At 46.3% G+C, this 18,834-nt stretch overlaps 1 protein-coding gene across 4 annotated transcripts in view; it reads right to left on the bottom strand.

The window, feature by feature from the left end:
• Positions 1-18,834, bottom strand: part of MRTFA (myocardin related transcription factor A) — a 614,269-nt gene that overhangs the window by 262,561 nt on the left and 332,874 nt on the right. For 3 of the 4 annotated variants that reach the window (XM_069654401.1, XM_069654402.1, XM_069654405.1), the window contains 3 exons: positions 15,324-15,524; positions 13,779-14,008; positions 13,557-13,685 (listed from right to left, as the gene is read on the bottom strand). In XM_069654401.1, coding sequence (XP_069510502.1) covers positions 13,557-13,685; positions 13,779-14,008; positions 15,324-15,524 — 560 coding nt within the window. The remainder of the gene's footprint in view (positions 1-13,556; positions 13,686-13,778; positions 14,009-15,323; positions 15,525-18,834) is intronic. The other variant, XM_069654404.1, reaches the window with a different exon arrangement.

Raw genomic sequence — 18,834 nt, 5'->3', positions numbered from 1 at the left:
TCATTTCTCACTTTCTCATGGAGCAAATGGCCACAAACACTGTAAAATGTACTGACAGTGGTTTGGCCAAAAAACAACACACACCTGCCACCACCCTAAGACCAACACACATTATGGGTGAGGGAACTCACCAGGTGACTGTTAGGGAGAATTCTCTGTTTAGGCTGAATGTCCTAACCTAGTGAGTCCCCCAGCAGCTTTGCTGGATTTTTGGGGTTTATTTTTTTCTCCTGCCAAGAGTGAGACTCTTTTACCCTCACTCTTGGACATGAACTGCACAGGTTTCTGCCTAACACTGGTGTACAGCGGTGGGATTTGTATTGAGCATACACTTTAGTGTACTTTTGAGATACCTTAGTGCAACTAACCACAAAGCTTAAGCACAAAAAGAAAAAGTCATTTTCTAACCTGTCTACTATGGAAAGTTATAGTCAAGAGTCCCTTGCTACAAAAACTGCTGATTGTCTAAGACTTCTCTGTAAGCATAAGAATCTCATGACTAAAGGAAAGAAAATAGAGCTAATAGAAAGGTTGTTAGAAAACCAAAGTCTGGATGATGGTTCAGAGGAACCTAACACTCCAGCAAATGTAGAGAACAGCAATGATATTGATATTGAACAAAGTATTGATGATCTTGGATCAGAACCAGAAGAGGAAGATGAAACTATTGTAGATGTTCCCTCTAGGCCTCTGTCTGCTCTACCAGCTGTACCTACTGGGCCTTTGCCAGGTCCCACATTTGGTCCTCAGTACTATGAACTGGAGAAAATGAAACTTGAATTAGAGTACAAGAAACTTAATGCTCAAACTGACAAAGAACTAAGGCTAAGAGAAATGGAGCTCAAGTATGAGCTAGAAATGAAGAAATTGTCTGTTGAGAATGCTTCTCTCTCTGGCTCCTCTAGAAGTTCCAGTCCTAAAAGACCCCGGATGCCTAAAGAATTGATTGGTATCTATGACCCTAAATTGGATGTGTTGGATTGGTTGTCTATGTTTGAGTATAATCATGGGCTCCAGAACATCACAGGTAATGAGTTACTCACCTGGTTGTTCTCTAGGCTTCCCCCTGTTGCGACTGATGCAGTAATGGAGTTGGGGGAGGAGGATAGGAAAGAGTATGAATGTGTGAAACTAGCTTTGATAGCTAGGTTTGGGAAGACCCCTTCCCAGTATCTTAAGAGGTTTAGAAGCCTCAAAAAGCATGATGGTACCCCTTGGGCTACCTGGGTGTGTGAAGGGTTGAAAAACTTAGAGGGATGGATTAAGGGTTACAAAGTGAACACTTATGAAGGAATGAGAAATCTTGTAATGATGGAGTCAATTTATGATGCCTGCTCTCCTGAGCTCAGACAGCACTTGGCTGATTCACGGGAATTAGATCCTAGAAAGCTAGCTAAGGCTGCTGACTTGTGGGTTGCCAACAGGGCTACTCACAAGGATTCTGGGGTAACTCAGATGAAGGATGAGGGGAGGCAGCCTAAGAAAGACTCCAAAGAGAATTCAAATAATTCCAATTCCAAAGAGGGCCCCAAACCACACCATAAGGGTAAGCCACCTGGGAAACCACAGCAGAGTAGTATACCTTCTGGTGCCAAACCAGAAGGAGGTCAGAACAAGCCTCCATTCCAAAGGGCCTTTGGATCCTGTTATGTTTGTAAGGCTACTGACCATGTGAAAGAAGATCCCAGATGTAAGGGTAAACCTTCAGGGGTCCAGCTTGTCTCCTTAGCCTTCGCTCCAGAGGAGGAAGTCCCTATGGCAAGTGGAAACTTTCTATTTATTTATTTATTTATTTATTTGTATATTTGTTACACGCCCAAACCCTCAGGTGTCACGGCGAGGTTATAAGATAGCTTAGGAATTAGTCACAATCAAACATTACAGACAGTGCAATACATGACATAGTTTATAACATATTCACAAGAAGATATACAGTGGCCTAAGTATTCACAACAGTGTCCGATGGAGGGGTCCAATCTAAGTGTGCTAATATTGGTTGAATAGCCAGGTTTTTAGCTGTTTCTTAAAGAGCTTGAAGGAGGATGCTTTTTTGATGGTGATGGGTAGGGTGTTCCAGTGTTTGGGGGCTAAGGTGGTGAAGCTGCTGCCCCCTGCTCTAGTGGTTTTGAATCGAGGGGGGTCCAGGAGGAGTTTGTCGTTGGATCTCAGTAATCTTGTGTTAGTTTTAGGATGCAGAGTGTTATTGAGGTAGGTAGGTCCTTTTTTAGTAATGCATTTGTGGCTGATGCATAGTGTTTTGAAAATGATGCGGGCTTTGATGGGGAGCCAGTGGGCATCTTTCCTGGTCTTGGAAATATGGTCTGATTTTTTTATGCCTAGTGCTGCCCTCAGGACTTTGTTTTGCAGAAGTTCCATTTTGGCTAGGTTGGTGTTGGAGGTGCCCAGCAGCAAGACATTACAGTAGTCCAATTTCGATAGGACCAGAGCTCTGGCCAGGGTGAGGCAGTTTGCTGGGGTCAGGAATTGTCAGCGGAGTGCGATTAATTTGGAAGTGTAGGCCGTGGAGGAGGAAAGTGCATTGATCTGTTTGGTCATGGAAAGGCTAGCATCGAGGTACACGCCCAGTGTTTTTACTTGTTTTGACACTGGGATATTGGTGCCGTCGATGTTGATAGTTGAATATTCTGGCTGAAGGGTTGCTAATTTGGCTGGATCTCCTACGATGAGGACTTCCGTCTTCTCATCGTTAAGACATAGACTGTTCAAAGCCATCCAGTTTTGTATGATGACGTAAATTTTATTGATAGCTAACGTGTCCTGGTCATAGTTGCCTGTAAGAGGTATAAGGATCTGGGTGTCATCGGCAAAATTAGTGTAAATGACACCCATATCGTCGAGTGCTGAGAACAGGAGCTTGGTATATGCGTTATACAGCGTGGGAGAAAGGCAAGAGCCTTGGGGCACTCCTATGGGGACTGGGATGGGGTTGGCTGCTTCTTTGCCTATGGACACTCTGGAGGTGCGGTCAGTTAAGAACGATTTCACCCAAGCAGTGGCTGCCCCAGAGAAATTGAATTCATGGGCAAGTGAGTTACAGAGCTTGTCGTGGTCCACCAGGTCGAACGCTGCTGAGAGGTCCAGCAATAGGAGAATGCAAAGTTTCCCTGAGTCTCTAATGGCATCCATCTGGATTTTGAGGTCCAAGAGTGCTGTTTCAGTGCTGTGGTTGGGCCTGAAACCTGATTGTCTGGAGCCGAGGAGCTGGTTAGATTCTAAATGGGTTTGAATTTGGTTGTAGGCTAGTTTGTCGATGATTTTGAGTAAGAATGGGACCGTGGTTATGGGGCGATAGTTAGTTGGAATGGTGGGGTCTAGATTTGGTTTTTTTAGAATTGGTGTAACCCAGGCTTCTTTGATGCAAGTCGGCACTGTATTGGAGTTGAATGAGGCATTGACAAATTTGGTGATGAGGGGGGTCAGGGTGGGAGCACAGGCTTTGACTAGTTTGGCTGGGACAGTATCTCCTTTGCAGTTGGATGCTTTTAGTTTGGAGATAGTATCGAGTACGAGATTGTGGGAGACTGGCGTGAATTGGAATGGGGGGTTGGAGTTGTCACTGGAAAGGGCGCAGGGGTTGGGGAGGGGTTTTATTTTTGTAGCTAGGAGTAATTTTTTGGAATTGATTTTGTTTTGTAAGGTAGTGATTTTGGAGGCAAGAGCATCTTGGATGGTGGTACACCATTCTTTGCTTGTGTTTGTGGATGTGACGGTAGGGAGTGGATTTTCAAGTTCTCTAAGGATAGAGAAGAGCTCTTTGGAATCGGAACCTGCATTACTAATGCGGGTATTATAGGCGTTAGCTTTGTGCGAGATGATAGCTGATTTGTAGAGGGTATTAGCATCTTTGAATGCTTTGGCTGAGTCCGGGGAGGGGTGTTTATTATGGGCATGCTCAAGGGAGCGTTTTTTCCTTCTAAGGGCGATTAGTCACTCATTGAACCAGAAGTTGGATTTTTTGTTGAGGCGCCTTAATTTGGAGGTTACAGGTGCTATGGTGTTGATCGCTGTGGAGAGGCATTTATGGTAGTACTCAGCGAGAGTAGTTGGGTCATTGCTGAGGGTTGAGTGGGTATCTAGCAATTTGTTCAAGGTGGGGTCGAAGTTCTGAGCTGTGAGCTTTTTGGAGTTTCTACTTTCGATGATTTCCATAGGTATGTTCTTGGGTGTGCAAGGGTCGTCACTAGTGATAGTAAATTCTATACAGGAGTGGTCTGTCCAATTCAGTGCGGTAATCGGGCCTAAGGTGATGTTGGTGTTGAGGGTGAGGATCCAATCAAGGGTTCTGCCCTTGGTATGGGTGGGGACATTGACATGTTGGCGGAAGTTCATGTCATTTAGTGCCATGATGAGGGCGGTTGCTTTGGTGTCTTGGTTGTCATTAAAACCTAGGTTCAGGTCACCAATAATGATACATTTCGTTTTGGGTTTGAGGAGGGGCGCCAGTATTAGTGGGATGTCTGTTTCTGGGTGGCTGTTTGAGCTAGGGGCTCTATAGATGACCACTATGTTAATTGTGGTGTTTACATTCAATGAGAGTTTGGCGAGTAGTAGTTCGTACCCTGAGATTATTTCAATGGAACTTGATCTGAGTTTGATAGTGTTTTTTGCAATGATGGCCACGCCACCTCCTGGAGTGGTGGTTCTATCAGATCTGAGAATGGTGTAGTCTGGTGGAATAGCTAATGCTAGCAGAGGGCCTGATGCTTGGTGTAGCCAAGTTTCTGTGATTACTAACATGTCAAGGTCAAGATCGGTGATGAGGTCATGAATATCAATGGCGTGGGCTCCAAGGGAGCGGGCATTGATGAGAGCATTTTTGAGACTAATGGGAGGGTTGGGCTCCTTGGTGGGAGTATTTATGGTTGGTGGGCCACATAGTGGGGTAGTTTTAGCTACTCTAGGCTGGGTGTGTATGTCGTTTGTTGTGTAGGCCGTGGGTTTGGGTGATCTGGGAGGCTGGGTCATGGTAGTAGGGTTGCAGTGTGGTGGCCTTGTGCGAGCTCTTAAACGGGGTATTCTCTCGTCTCCTAGGATAGGGTATGATTTACATTTTTTACCATTGCTTGAGGGGTTGAGGTGTGCAAGTGGATCATCGGTGGTGATCGAGGTGGGGTGGTGTTCCTTACTGGTTGCGTGGGAATCCTTGAGCCTGGAGGAGGGAATAGAGGAGGATGGGAAGGGAGGTGTGGTAGGGAGGAAGGGAGATGGACAGGGGATGGGATGGTGTCTTGGGCAGGCTAGTTTGGTGAGGCCATTACTGAGGGCGAGGAAGTGAGTGCCAGTGCACGGGGTGTCAGCTCGGACAAGGCAGAAGGGGAACATAATGCGCAATATCCAGCTTAACATAGCTAGGGATATAGGGAGTGGTGCAAAGTGAGGTTCGGTTCACTTTCTAGCACCAATTAGGCTAGATACAGTAGTCAGCAGAGAGATACTGTTAGGCTAATAGCAAAATTCTTAGGAGGGCCTGTGGGCGGTCAGGAGCGGCCCTAAGGCACTACACGATGTCACAGTGATCTCTAAGCGACCATAGGGCACAACACAATATCACAGTGATCTCTAGGCGACCATAGGGCACAACACAATATTACTGTGATCTCTAAGCGACCATAGGGTACAACACAATATCACAGTGATCTCTAAGCGACCATAGGGCACAACACAATATCACAGTGATCTCTAGGCGACCATAGGGCACAACACAATATCACAGTGATCTCTAGGCGACCATAGGGCACAACACAATATCACAGTGGTCTCTGAGCGACCATACAATTGGCAAGAGACCAGGAGGGTCTCGAGTGGGTCAAAGGTGTATAATAGAGGACCAGGTTTATGCAATAAGTGGTGGAGAAAAAGAAAAAAACACTGTTCAGAGTTACTGGATCTATAACAGTACTATGAAGGTCTGCACCAATGTGGATGCTAAATTTCAAAAAGCACGGAAAGCTAGATAGGCTGTTTCAATTGGGCATACTGGACAGAGAAAGGTATATGCACAGAGGCTAAGATTCAGGTAGCAGGGGCCCAGTGGGTAGCGGAGACTTAAGTTATACAAAATCAAAGGGGGCATGGGTAAGTATGGTCTCCATAGGCTGCAATGACTACGCACTCAAGGGTACGGTGGGCAGAGTGATCAGCCTAGGCGCAGTGGGCTGATGAGCCCACTGGAGTCTCAGCCAGTGTTTCTTTAGTCTCTCTGGGGTTGTGGGAACAACAGAATTTAGATGTCTATAATTCTATCCCAGATAATACTAAAGAGTATTATAAGGACAGTGTCCATGTGAATGGTCAGGAGACTCCTGCCATCAGGGACACTGGGGCCAGCATAACTGTGGTGGATGAATCATTTTTCAAGGCAGAGGATGTTGCTAAGGCACCCAAATGCCTCACCAAGTTAGCTGGAGGGCCTGTGCAGATGTGTCCCCAGTTACCAGTTCTCATCCAGTGTAATGATATGGCTGTGAAGATACCTGTCAGTATACAATGTGAAGTACCAGGAAGGGTTCTGTTGGGTAATGGCCTGAAAGCTCTTGGAGTTGTGTCACATACCTCCAGACCCCCTAGTAAAAGGTTACAGGAGCTCACCAAACCTGCAAAGAGAAAACCCTGCGAGGTTTATCTTAGGAGATGATGACAGAAATCACTCCTCTTCCACTGGAACAACTTACTGCAGTAACTACCAGATCAGGAGCAAAGGGGCAACCCAAGACTCCTAGGAAAAAACCTACAGCAAGCACTCCAGTGCTTCCAACCAGGACTTCCCAGAGGTTGTCCAAAGTTACACCTGTAACTCCACCTCCAGCTGAGGCTGAGAGGGAGGTACAACCCTGTCTGGTTGAACTAGACTCTGAAGAAGAGCTAGTGGGAGGCCTAGAACTTATTGGAGACCTGGACCCGGCTGACCATCCTGAGCTGCAGTCTTTACTGGCAGAAGGTGGACCCAGCAGGTCAGCTTTTCGTAAGGGACAAAGAGAATGTCCAACTCTGGAGGGCCTTCGCCAACAGGCAGCTTCTCAGGCTGATGGGCAAGAGCCTGGGAAGAATAGGTTACACTGGGAAGATGGCCTCTTCTACAGTGAACCAACTGAATCTGAACCTGGAGCCTACCAACGCCTGGTAGTGCCCCAAGGGAACAGACAGCAGTTCTTGCAACTAGCCCACGAGATTCCTTTGGCTGGTCACTTGAGTTTCAAGAAGACCAAGGAAAGGCTCTCTCTCTACTTTTATTGGCCAAAGATTGGGGCTGAAGTAGATAGATATTGCAGGAGCTGCCACACCTGCCAGACTTCTGGTAAGGTTGGTTCCAAGAATGTGGCACATTTAGTGCCTCTCCCAGTTGTGGGAGTCCCATTTCAGAGGGTAAGGATTGACATTGTTGGTCCCCTTGACCCCCCAACCTCCTCAGGCAACAGGTTTATCCTTGTTGTAGTAGACCATGCTACTAGGTACCCTGAGGCAATTCCTATGAGAATGTCACACATGATGGCAGAAGCAAGTGACAACTTGAAAGCTGGACAAGCTCTGATCAAACATTGGCATGATCAGAAGGCTAACATGGTTGAGTTTACTCAAGACCAGCTAGTTCTAGTTATGCTTCCAACAAGGCAGAGGGCCTTGCAAGACAAATGGATGGGACCCTTCAAGGTTGTGGGAAAACTTGGAGAGGTCAACTATCTGGTGGATCTGGGCAAACCCAGGGAAGCTCCCAGAGTCTTCCACACCAACCACCTCAAAGCCTATGTCTCTAGACCAGAAGTTGGAGCCTTGCTCCTAGCTTCATCAGAAGAGGAGGAGGAGAGTGAAGCTCTACCTGACCTCCTGAGAGGCTTACCTTTGGAAGAAAAGGTTGAAGGAGTTAATCTCTCTTCAGATCCGACCCCTGAGCAACAGGAGGAGTGCAGAACTATGTTAAATCAGTTTGCCCCCCTGTTCTCACTTTCACCAGGCTTGACCCCTTGGGGACAGCATGATATACTCACTGGTGACTGTCTGCCAGTCAAAAGCAGAGGATATAGGATGTCAGAACATGTCAGAACCCACATCAAAGGTGAGGTCAAGAAGATGCTTGATCTCGGGGTAATAGAGCCCTCTACTAGTCCATGGTCTAGCCCAGTGGTCTTAGTACCAAAAGCAGGATCCAAAGAGTTGAGATTCTGTGTGGACTATAGAGCTCTTAATGCAGTCACCAAGACTGATGCCCACCCTTTGCCAAGGAGAGATGAGTTGGTGGATAAACTTGGTGCAGCCAAGTACCTCAGCACACTGGACCTTATGTCAGGCTATTGGCAAATAGCCCTGACAGACCATGCCAAGGAGAAAACTGCATTTCCTACCCCAGTTGGCCTATACCAATTCAAGGTTATGCCTTTTGGACTACAAAATGCACCTGCAACATTCCAAAGGATGGTGAACCAAGTTCTAGCTGGGATGGAGGACTTCTGCATGGCATACTTGGATGACATTGCAGTCTTCAGCCACTCCTGGGAGGACCATGTGAACCACTTAGGACATGTTTTGCAGGCTCTTGAGCAGGCCAATCTGACCATAAAGGCAAGCAAATGCCAAATTGGACAGAGTAAAGTGGTCTACCTTGGGCATGAGGTAGGAGGTGGTGAGATAAGGCCTTTGCTCAGCAAGATTGAAGCTGTGCAAAATTGGACAACACCTACTACTCAGACCCAGGTGAGAGCCTTCTTAGGCCTCACTGGGTACTACAGGAATTTCATTGAGAACTATGGGACCATAGCTTCTCCTCTGAATGTGATATCCTCTCCAAAATTCCCTAAAAAGGTCAAATGGAATGAGGAATGCAATCAGGCCTTTGAAAGCCTGAAGAAAGCTCTTTGCCAAGCTCCAGTACTCCGAGCTCATGACTACAACCAAACTTTCATTGTACAAACTGAAGGATCCTGAAACAAGGTGGGCAACAATAGAAAGAGAATGCTTTGCTATTGTGTGGGCACTGAAGAAGTTTAGGCCATACTTGTATGGTTCTACTTTTGTCATTCAGACTGACCACCAACCCTTGAGATGGTTAATGCAAATGAAAGGGGAAAATCCAAAACTATTGAGATGGTCAATCTGCCTCCAGGGGTTTGATTTCACCATTGAGCACAGGTCAGGGTGTCACCATCAAAATGCTGATGGACTCTCTAGGATGTATGTCATCGACTAGAGGTATGAGGTTCATCCAGGAGTGGATTAAATCCTCCTGTTCCTTAGTCTGGGTGGGGCGAGTGTTAGGGAGAATTCTGTGTTTAGGCTGAATTTCCTAACCTAGTGAGTCCCCCAGCAGCTTTGCTGGATTTTTGGGGTTTATTTTTTCTCCTGCCAAGAGTGAGACTCTTTTACCCTCACTCTTGGACATGACTTGAGAGTGTTTCTGTGACTTGCTATGTGCTTCTGGGCTATGGGGTATGTTTTCCCATAGGCTATCATTGGTTTTTTTAATGTGTGTTACACAGCACCCTCAGTGCAGTAACACAGGGGTGTCATAGAGACCCCCAAACATAGACTCCACACCCTGGGACTGACTACTGTCTCCCTGGGTCTGTAAAGTCAACATTGACTTTACTAGTCTTAACTTAGGAACTTAACCAGTACAAACCATCATACTGTGGAAGTACTGGTAGGGGCAATTGGATTGCCCCTGGGTCCGTTGTCGAGGGGGTACTGTCCCGTCCCCCCTCGCCGAGTTTCTGGCTGGTGGCAGTGGATACCACGGAAATATTCCACCGGAATATTTCCCAATGGGATTTCCCATTGATTTTAATGCACCACTTTTTGGTGCAATGTTAAAGATACCGCCGGTTTATTTATTTAATATAAATTCACCGGTTGGAATTTTTTGCCACAACTCGCCGCCAAAATGGCGTCTAGGTTCACTTCAGTAACCCTGAACCCGAGTCGAGCCTTTGTTCCACTTTTGGCGGGCTTCTGCACAGAAGCCCTCCAAAGTGGTGCCATTCTGTCTGGGTACCACAGGGGGTGTGGGAGGGGGTTTAGGCACCCTGGACTGAGTTGCCTTGCCAACTCATGTCGCACTCTGGTGTGATTGGCCCAAGTGGTGAGCCACCCCGCTCACCACTTAGCATGTTTGAGTGACAGCTAGGCTGTATGAATGGGGGTTTGCTGCATAAAAGCAGGGTTTTTGGGACTGGTTCTTAAGAAGTCGCCACAGGACCTAAGAAGCCGAAGAGGGAGAAGCCGAGCCGACCTGCCAAGACAACACCACCGGTGGAGCCCTGCGGAACCGTCTCACCACTTTTCCCGACGACGGAGAAGATCTCCCGCCGGAGAGTCTTCTTCCCTTGACTGGTGGGGACAACCAGTTTCTGCCTTCTTTTCGCCGCCCTGAAGCATCTCGTGGCCGCCTTGCCTGTGCCAAGCACCCCGGCAACCGGGATACCACTTTTTACCTCAACCGCGAAAGAGGGGTAACATCCTTTCAACTGGAAAAACTCCACGGCTGGTTTCTTCCCTGGTAGTGCAACGACCTTCAGCTTTCCTCCACGACGAGATCTTCTCCTCCTCTGGACGACGCCGTGCCTCGCACCCACTACCACGAACAACTGCCACCGCTGGAGGATCCTTTCCATTTTAAAGGTACCGTGTTCCGCCCGGCTTCCCTTGCCACCGATTGTACGGGGTAGATTTAGCCCTCGGCTCTCGTCCCTGGGTAAGCCTGGGACACCCTAACTAAACTTTTCTTAACTGGGAAAAACCTTTTCTACTCACCTGTAAAGACTTGTGACATTGTGTGATCTTGGGCATCTTTTTGCCTGGCTTTCCCTAGAGTGGGCCTGGCAACCGAACTTCCTTGCTCCTCAATAGACTGCCTTTCTAAACTTACTGTGAATCTCTGAAAAGTGTTTTACCTTGCTGTTTTCATTACTTCTGCCTTTTCCCTCCCTTTTTAACTAACTTGCTGGAGTGCCATCTAACGTTAAGCGCTCACCTCTGTTGGAAATAAGTGGTGTTAACTTAGACTTGTCCAACAAATAACTAGGGATGTACATATAAGTAATAGTGACTGTGTTTTGACTTACCTACCTTTTCTGTGCTAGTGTAATTTATGAGTGTGTCTTTTAAATAAATAATGATATACTTTTACACCTAGCTCTGGTCAGTGTTTGCTTGTACTACTGTGCCTCTGTACCTATTATGTATGCTCTGTATACTGCCTAACTCTTCTTGAGGGAAGTCTGACTGCTCAGCCACAGCTACCAGGTAAATCTGGGTGGTACAGACTGCTACCAAGTGGGTTTACTGCCAAACACCTGTAGTCTTAAATCTTTTGCAGTGGTCCCAGAGGGAACTACACAGGTTTCTGCCTAACAGTGACAACATGAGGGACTTTGCAGTACCCCATGCCCAGGTAGCCATATAGGCTACTCAGGGCAGTACGCCAAAAATGGATTACAGCGAGGCCTTGAACAAGAAACCCAGCAAAAGGACCACAGAATACGGCATGGTGTCTATGCAGACACATTAAAACCTAAAGCTGCTATCTAGATCACCACGGCTTTGGTCTAGGTGACGGAAAGCCAGGGAGACACCTATCTGTGCTAGGTAGAAACTCTTTCGTCCAATTTGCTGAAGATGCTCCCTTTTTGCAGGACCTCTTGCTGCCAAAGACGTCAGCTCCTGTGATGTCACTTCCAGCCTTCCACTCAGAGCAAAAGCACCATGGTGGGCACTGAAGTAGCGCTCAGTAGAGACGGATATAGTGAGGATATAGTGACAAGGAGAGGGTGGAGGTTTCAGCAAGGGCTTTAACTAGAGGATAATATTTGAACACTCTAGGATACTTTAGAAGGAAAAGAGTCCTCGGTATTTGCTCATGCCTAGAAGGCCTTGAAGCTGCAGTAGGGTGGTGCTCTTGCGGAAGCCTGGAAAAGACTAAGCCAGTGGTTACTTATGGACTTTGGCCTTTACCTTCTTGCAATGTCTGCAAGTCAGTGTATCGTATGGTTGTGGCAGTTGAGTGAAGACTATGGGCATGCCTATATTCGCCTGATATCCTCCCAATACATTGAGTGCACAGTTCGATGAAGTCCATGTTCTTGATAGGAAGGTGCAAGCAGGTTTCAGATCTGCATACATCATTTTAAAAATCTGCGCAACAGTAGATGTTGAAAATAGGACAAAAAGACATCTAATGAAATAAAATTATCCTACGTAAAAATATTCACTGTTCTTCTCTACTGAACATGAAAAAGTGGAGATGGTCCCTTGGCGCAGAGCACTTGGAAAGGGTTAAGGGTCCGCCAACTGTAGAAAAAGGTTCTTTATGCGTTCTCTCTGGGTCGTTTTCAGCAACAAAATATTTTTCTTCTTTTAGGTTGCTTTTAAAAAGCTGAAACCATTCGTTTTTTTTTACAGTATTCTCACACAAACAATGATAACCCTCACAATGAATCCTTGCTGGGAAATTAATTGACCAACATACCATGAACCAATTCAAAGGAATACATGTGAAATACAGGGAATTGTCTGCAAATCCTCAAACATCCAATAACCAAATAAATTCACTGCATTGTTTAAAGTTAGAAAGTGTGAAGTTCTAGAAAAATGACACCCAACTTCTACTCAAATGAGCTTTTCATTCAGTTAAACAAGGATCCATCTGTCAGCTTTGAGACTGTAGCAAAACGTGTCCAAATGTGCCAAACAGAACTTCAGTGTACTCGAACGCAATTTAGAAAATCTCATCCATGCGACAATGTAAGTTGCATCGGTGCTAGTACTATCCATGTCCTGGTTATTTATGCTTTCATAATAGGTTACAGTTTGGATTTTTAAAGTACATGATAGTTCAGTCAATAACGCGGCATTGTTCTACAGAAAGTGAAGCCGTAAATCGTTGACCCCTGCCATTCCGGTATATTGCTTATAATGCAAAAGACTTAATGCCTTCAAAGTGTGCACTTTTTGCAAGTGAAAGGACTGACTGCCTCTACTGCAGAGGAGGGAAATACCAGAGAGCCAGAACTTCAGCTCTCTGTAGATCCACCAGCACTGTACCAGTCTCCTTCCACCACACACTAACATTAGTAGCCGAGCTGGGGCAGAAAGTTACCACTGAGCTGTGCTTCTGTAACTGTTCTAAGAAACACCACCATTTCATTTACATGATGCTTGTGGAAGGTTTCAATGGCATTGTGGACTATTTCCACAACATTAATCCGGTACAGATAGTCTCAGATAACTGAGATAACGAATACAAAATAAAGAATGAATGTTTAACGCATAAAAAACAACAACACAAATACTGAATTGAAATATATATGTGAGGTAAGTTGTTAAATCTGGTGGGGAGGGGTTTGGGTGGTGTTTTAAACATGATGAAACGGGGGGCAATGGGGGCACCCCTAAAAAAGATGTTGGTATTTTTTTTCCGTTGCTTGGGTTCGGTAAAAATGAATTCTTTATTTATTTGTTATAAAATAATCACATGTAACTAATCCCTGCGGGAGTTTTCACATAAAAATACGCTGGCAGTGAGGCAGCCAAGTACAAGTGTCACTTACCTTGATGAGTGCTGGCGGTGGTTTGGCTGCAGGGATGCCATTGGTAAGGTGTGGCGGACGCTGGGGGGGTGTCTCAGTAGGGACAGCAGTGTCTGCTGGGTCCACACTGAGCTGTAAGCGAGGTACAATCTGCAAAGTGCATGAAATCCAGATCAGGGCACATTAATGGTGTGATCCACACTGGGCACCTATACAGAAGCAGAACTAGAATTCTCTACTCACCGTACTTGGTGTCCAGGGAGATGGGCACATGTTAGTAGTTAAGGGGTGTGTATCCAGACCTGGTGTCTGGGCAGGGCTCACTGGAACGGCTGCCTTGCTCTGATGTTCACTTGGTGACGGCACAGACCCCTGTGACTCTTGGCTTGCAGGCTGCTCGGGAGACAAAGCGTCACTGCTGTCTTCGTCAAAGGAGGAGCTGTCTGCTACCTGCAGATAATCGACCTGCCCCTCTGTTGTAAAGTAGAAGGTGGGTGTCAGTTATGTGTGAACGGAGCGAGACAGCAATGAGCTCTTATTTTGGGACCCAGCAATCAAACTCTCTGGCTTCACTTTTATATACACACACACACAAACTTAGACACATGAAGGTTACTCCTACAGAGAAAACATCTAAATCCCCTATCCGCCACTATTGGGCATACACCTCTGTATGCATTCTTTCTCCGAATACTAGTCAACGGTGGCTCCTGTGACCCCCTTCTAGACCCCCCCAACCCGCTTTCATGTTCCTCTTTTGCATCCTCTTTGGTCAACCTACAATAAGGCCTACCCACCTACAGTAAACGTCTCTGTACATGGATGGCACCAGGGCTTTTCAAATGAAAGGGGGCTGAGCTCAGAGGCTCCCACAGTAACTGCCCCTATGTTGCCAGTCAGCAGTCTTATAATATGTTCTCGGGCTTTAAATGTGCAAGTTGCAGTGCTCGCATTACCAGCCTCATTTGCTGGAGCCCTTCTTGTAATGTGAGCGCTGCAAAGTGCAGATTTAAAGCAAAGACATAAACGTGGGCATTAATGGCCCCCAATTATCATGAGGTGGCCAGCCAGCAAGGAGCTGAAACACTAAAGGCTAACTGAAAAGGCAAAAATTCTTCTTTGTCAGCAAGGTGCTGATGTGGAGGAATCGGTGTTAAAAGACATTGGCCTCATTACGAGTCCGGCGGTAAAACCGCCTGGTTACCGCCGAACTGGTATTACCATTCTGCCTCCGTGATTCCCGGAATTACCGGGGCATTACAACCCCGGTTTTCCGGGAATCACGGAGGCGGAATGGTGTTAATCTCATTCCCATCGAGTCCTATGGGATTCTACTCTGACCTACAACTGTAGACCTTAGTCTTTCAACTCCAATTACATTCTCTGCTCTCTGAAATGACGGCTCTTTCAGACTAGCCTCCAATCAGGATGATGTTTTACAACGGATGGACTGGAGCCAGCCCTCTGTTCTCTAGCCTCACGCACCCTCTTCATCTGTTCCCTTGCCCTCCCCTGACCTCTCCACCACTATGCTCCCCCTCCTGTGAGCTTACCACTGAGACTTTCCTTCAGGATAGTATAAGCTTGATGTTCGTTTTCCCTAGATTACCTAGATATACAAACTCCCCACTTGTGCTCTCCTGCGTTCACTCCCATGCTCCCTTGCTGTGACCCATTTCTGATGACTTCTTCCAAAGTAGTCTACAACCCACTCATTTGCTTTATCCTCTGCGTGGCTGTATTCTAGTCACAGCCCCCACCCCACCCAAACCCTGGTGCTCCCCTCACCACTGTCCTCTTCTGGGCGCATCTCTTGAGACCTCTCACCAATGATGGCTTCCTTGAGGCTGTCTTCTACAGGCAGGATGTTCTTCTCTACCAGCTCCATGGGGCCTGGCCTTTGTGCAATCTTCTCATTGAGGTCATCGGCCAGACGTGCCCTCTTCAGCTGCAGTTGTTTGGCCTGAAGGGATGGCTCTGCTGAGGTCTCTGAGGAGGAGGGAATAGTTGAAGGTGTGTCAAGCCTAGACAGCTATGATCCAGTCATGCAAACCTACATCTCAAGTGCACACCTTGTTTCGCGAGGACAGCTCAGGGGCAACGTGCTCGCTTTGGAAGCAAAACGGCACAGAGCAACACAGGTACAATCCCCGCTAAGAAATCTCTGGCTATTAAGCGCGTTATAAATAACCCATCATATTACCTTATTTCCACTACCACCTTCAATGCATTTGCCATTTGAGCACAAAAACATAGACACCTCCTGGGTGTCCATGGGCCCTCTTCTAGTACTCCAATAACACACATGGGTGGGGGACACAATTTAGGTTTAGCTTCACCAGCATCCAATGAAGAACAAACACATTTGAACCTCGTACTTCATGGCCCAGTACATGTTTCTAGACATCCAATAGACACACCCTGGTCTTCCTTTCCACTGAGTAAAGATCATGTCACACTTCCAAATCACAGACATGGGCATTGGGACATCAATGTACAGACAATGACAGACACCCGCTGTCTTCATAGTTAACACTGAAAAACTGTCTTGGTCCAAAAGTGAAAATAAAACGCGTTGATAAATAAGAGGAATTGAAAAATTAGACACATGCTGAATCATGCAGTACGTTCCTTTAGTCTTTCACACAAAAATCCCCTTCACGTTCTCCCATAACTGTGGACCAAAGAGCGCGCAAGCATCCACTTCATCGAATAAGTAGGTGGGGAAGATGATGGCAGGAGCAGCACGAGAGTGATGTAGGCAGAGTAAAGCCAGTATGATGGTTACTTAAACACTGTGTATCACACTAGCCCTTCCAGAGCGCCCGCTTGAGGTTGAATGGAATTTTTAGCTAAGTTAGTGGCTTACTGGGAGAAAACTTGAACTGCACATAAAACAGATGCACTGTCTATCACACTTACCTCACGACGTCTGCCATGTAATTCCATACAATTGCTTCCAACTGTCTCTGATTAAATTGTGCTTTCAAGGTTATTTGTGTCAATAATATAAAAATTCAATTAAGATTCAGTATGTTCGTCAACGGAAGGCAGGAGTGTTGCTCTACATAAATAACCTTGGGCCTCATTCCGGGTTTGGAGCTAACCATGGAGTAATTAGCTCCATGGTTGCCTTCGAAACCGTCCCAAATCCGGCATGGTCAATGGAGTAATTACCGGTCCATACCAGGGTTGGAGGGACCGGTAATTCCCCATTCACCTTTTGCCCTTCCCCATTCCCATTTCTGCCCCATAGGGCTGAATGGGGAAGGAGGTAATTACGGCACCGTAAATTATGGTACCGTAATTACCTCAGAAGGACCTTTTCGGGTCCCGTACTTAACTCCTGCTAAAAGCAGGAGGTAAGGAAGGACCCGCAAAGGGACCTTGGAATACGGAGGTAAGGGATTACCGGCATCGGCACCCTTACCGGTGCCGGTAATTCCTTACCTCCAACCTCGGAATGACCCCCCTAGTCTTTGAAGGGACCCCCTGCCTAACCGACTCGAATTGTGAATAACCAAAACATATGTTACTCACTCTCAATAAAACATTACAAGTAGAGGAAACCAGCTCCAATTTAGAAAGCGTCATATTTATTGTCACCATGTGATGGCTAGAACACTCTGCAAGACGTTTAGACCAAACACCCTCAACTCCTTGAAGATGCAACATTGGAGCAGTCTTCTTAATTTTTAGTGGTCATCTTTTATTTGCTTCCCTAGAAAACCGCTACTGCAATAAAGGGAGAAGTGCACAGATGCACAGTGCGCTGGGAATCTCCGTGCAGGACAGAGCCATTTGAAGTAATACATTCCTATCAATTTCCCCTTGTAACGACGCTTATTATACATTGGACACATTGTTGCTACATACCCCGGTCTATGTGTTTCAAGAAAGGCCACTCTCAGCACTGTGTATCCAACTTTGTGTGGCACCCATCTCTTCAACGAATGTAGGAGACATTCCCTCTTTCCCTTGCATTCATCCCACAGACTATTTCTGGACAATGATCCATTTTGCAGAGGTTATGTGCCGGAATGAAGTTTTGGTGCCCGAAGACTGCTGGGTTTGTGTTGACACCCAGTATGCAGAATTTGGTATTATGTTCAACATGGTTTCCTATTACCTCACTGCTCATCAGGTTTACTTCCTCCAAGAAGGGCCATCACTGGGCCATCACTGGGCTTCCCCATTTCATAATGGGGTTGTATACCACTTGGCTCCCACAGTTGATCCAGTCTGTGTAGGAAAGCATGCCAACCCATAGTCTATCACCTAGGACTGGTGTTGAGATGGATTTTCAGACTCAGCCGTGTGGACAGATTCTGAGAGGCCACCCTTTTTTGATGAACAGAGACTAACACGAATGTTTAGCCAACCTCTAGCTGGGTAAGGTGGCTGAACAGTAAAGGTTAGACTTAGGAGGGTGTGAGTGATGAAGGGTTCAGTTAAACACACAAAACACTCCTAATACAAGTTATGCAGAATGTATAAAAATACAATTTCACATTTAGGCCTTAGATAACCTCTTATCAATGAACTACCACAGGTAAGTAACACACTAAAACATTCCCTACTAATATGGCATACATTACTTACCGTAATGTATGACCTGTACAAGCTTAGTCTTTCTACCTACTTAACCAATGTCAAATTGGCCAAAACTACTTTTTTTGCTCAAAAAATTAATAGTGCTCTATGTAAGCCCAAAACACTATTCTCTATTGTTCAGTCACTTGCTTCCTCAGAGCCCGTTACGTCCACGGTTAAACCATCGCAAAAGCTATGTAATGATCTGGCATCTTTCTTTATCACGAAGATCAACACGATTCGATCAATCCCCCTGCACTACTAGCTTTGTGCCACCTATCCCCACTGACCCCCCGCTAGCTGGTCTATCTTTCCTCTGTTTACTGAGGCTGAGGTTCTAGCAGCGATCCTCAAAATTAAATCTTCTTCCCCAGAAGATGCTATTCCGGCAAGCATTATGAAGACAATTGCCCCAGACATTCTGTCCGTCATTACAGCGGCTATAAATAACTCCTGCCAGTCTGGCCTGGTTCCGCCAGAACTTAAATCTGCAAGGGTCATTCCCCTGCTAAAAAAACCGACACTGGATTCGACTATCCCTTCTAACTTCCGCCCTATATCCCTGCTCCCGTTCCTGTCTAAACTCTTGGAATCTCTGGTCACGCCCCTTCTGTCCTCCTTCCTCTAAGATCTTCAACCCTGCCCAGGCAGGCTTTAGGCCAGGAAGAGGGACGGAGCGTGTGCTCGTCTCAGTGCAAGACGATAT

This window comes from Ambystoma mexicanum, chromosome 3q (assembly GCF_040938575.1).
Source record: "Ambystoma mexicanum isolate Mex_15411 chromosome 3q, UKY_AmexF1_1, whole genome shotgun sequence".
In the NCBI taxonomy this organism is placed as follows: Eukaryota; Metazoa; Chordata; class Amphibia; order Caudata; family Ambystomatidae; genus Ambystoma; species Ambystoma mexicanum.
Note: the sequence above shows the minus strand (reverse complement) of the source record. Positions and strands in the feature narration are given on the sequence as shown.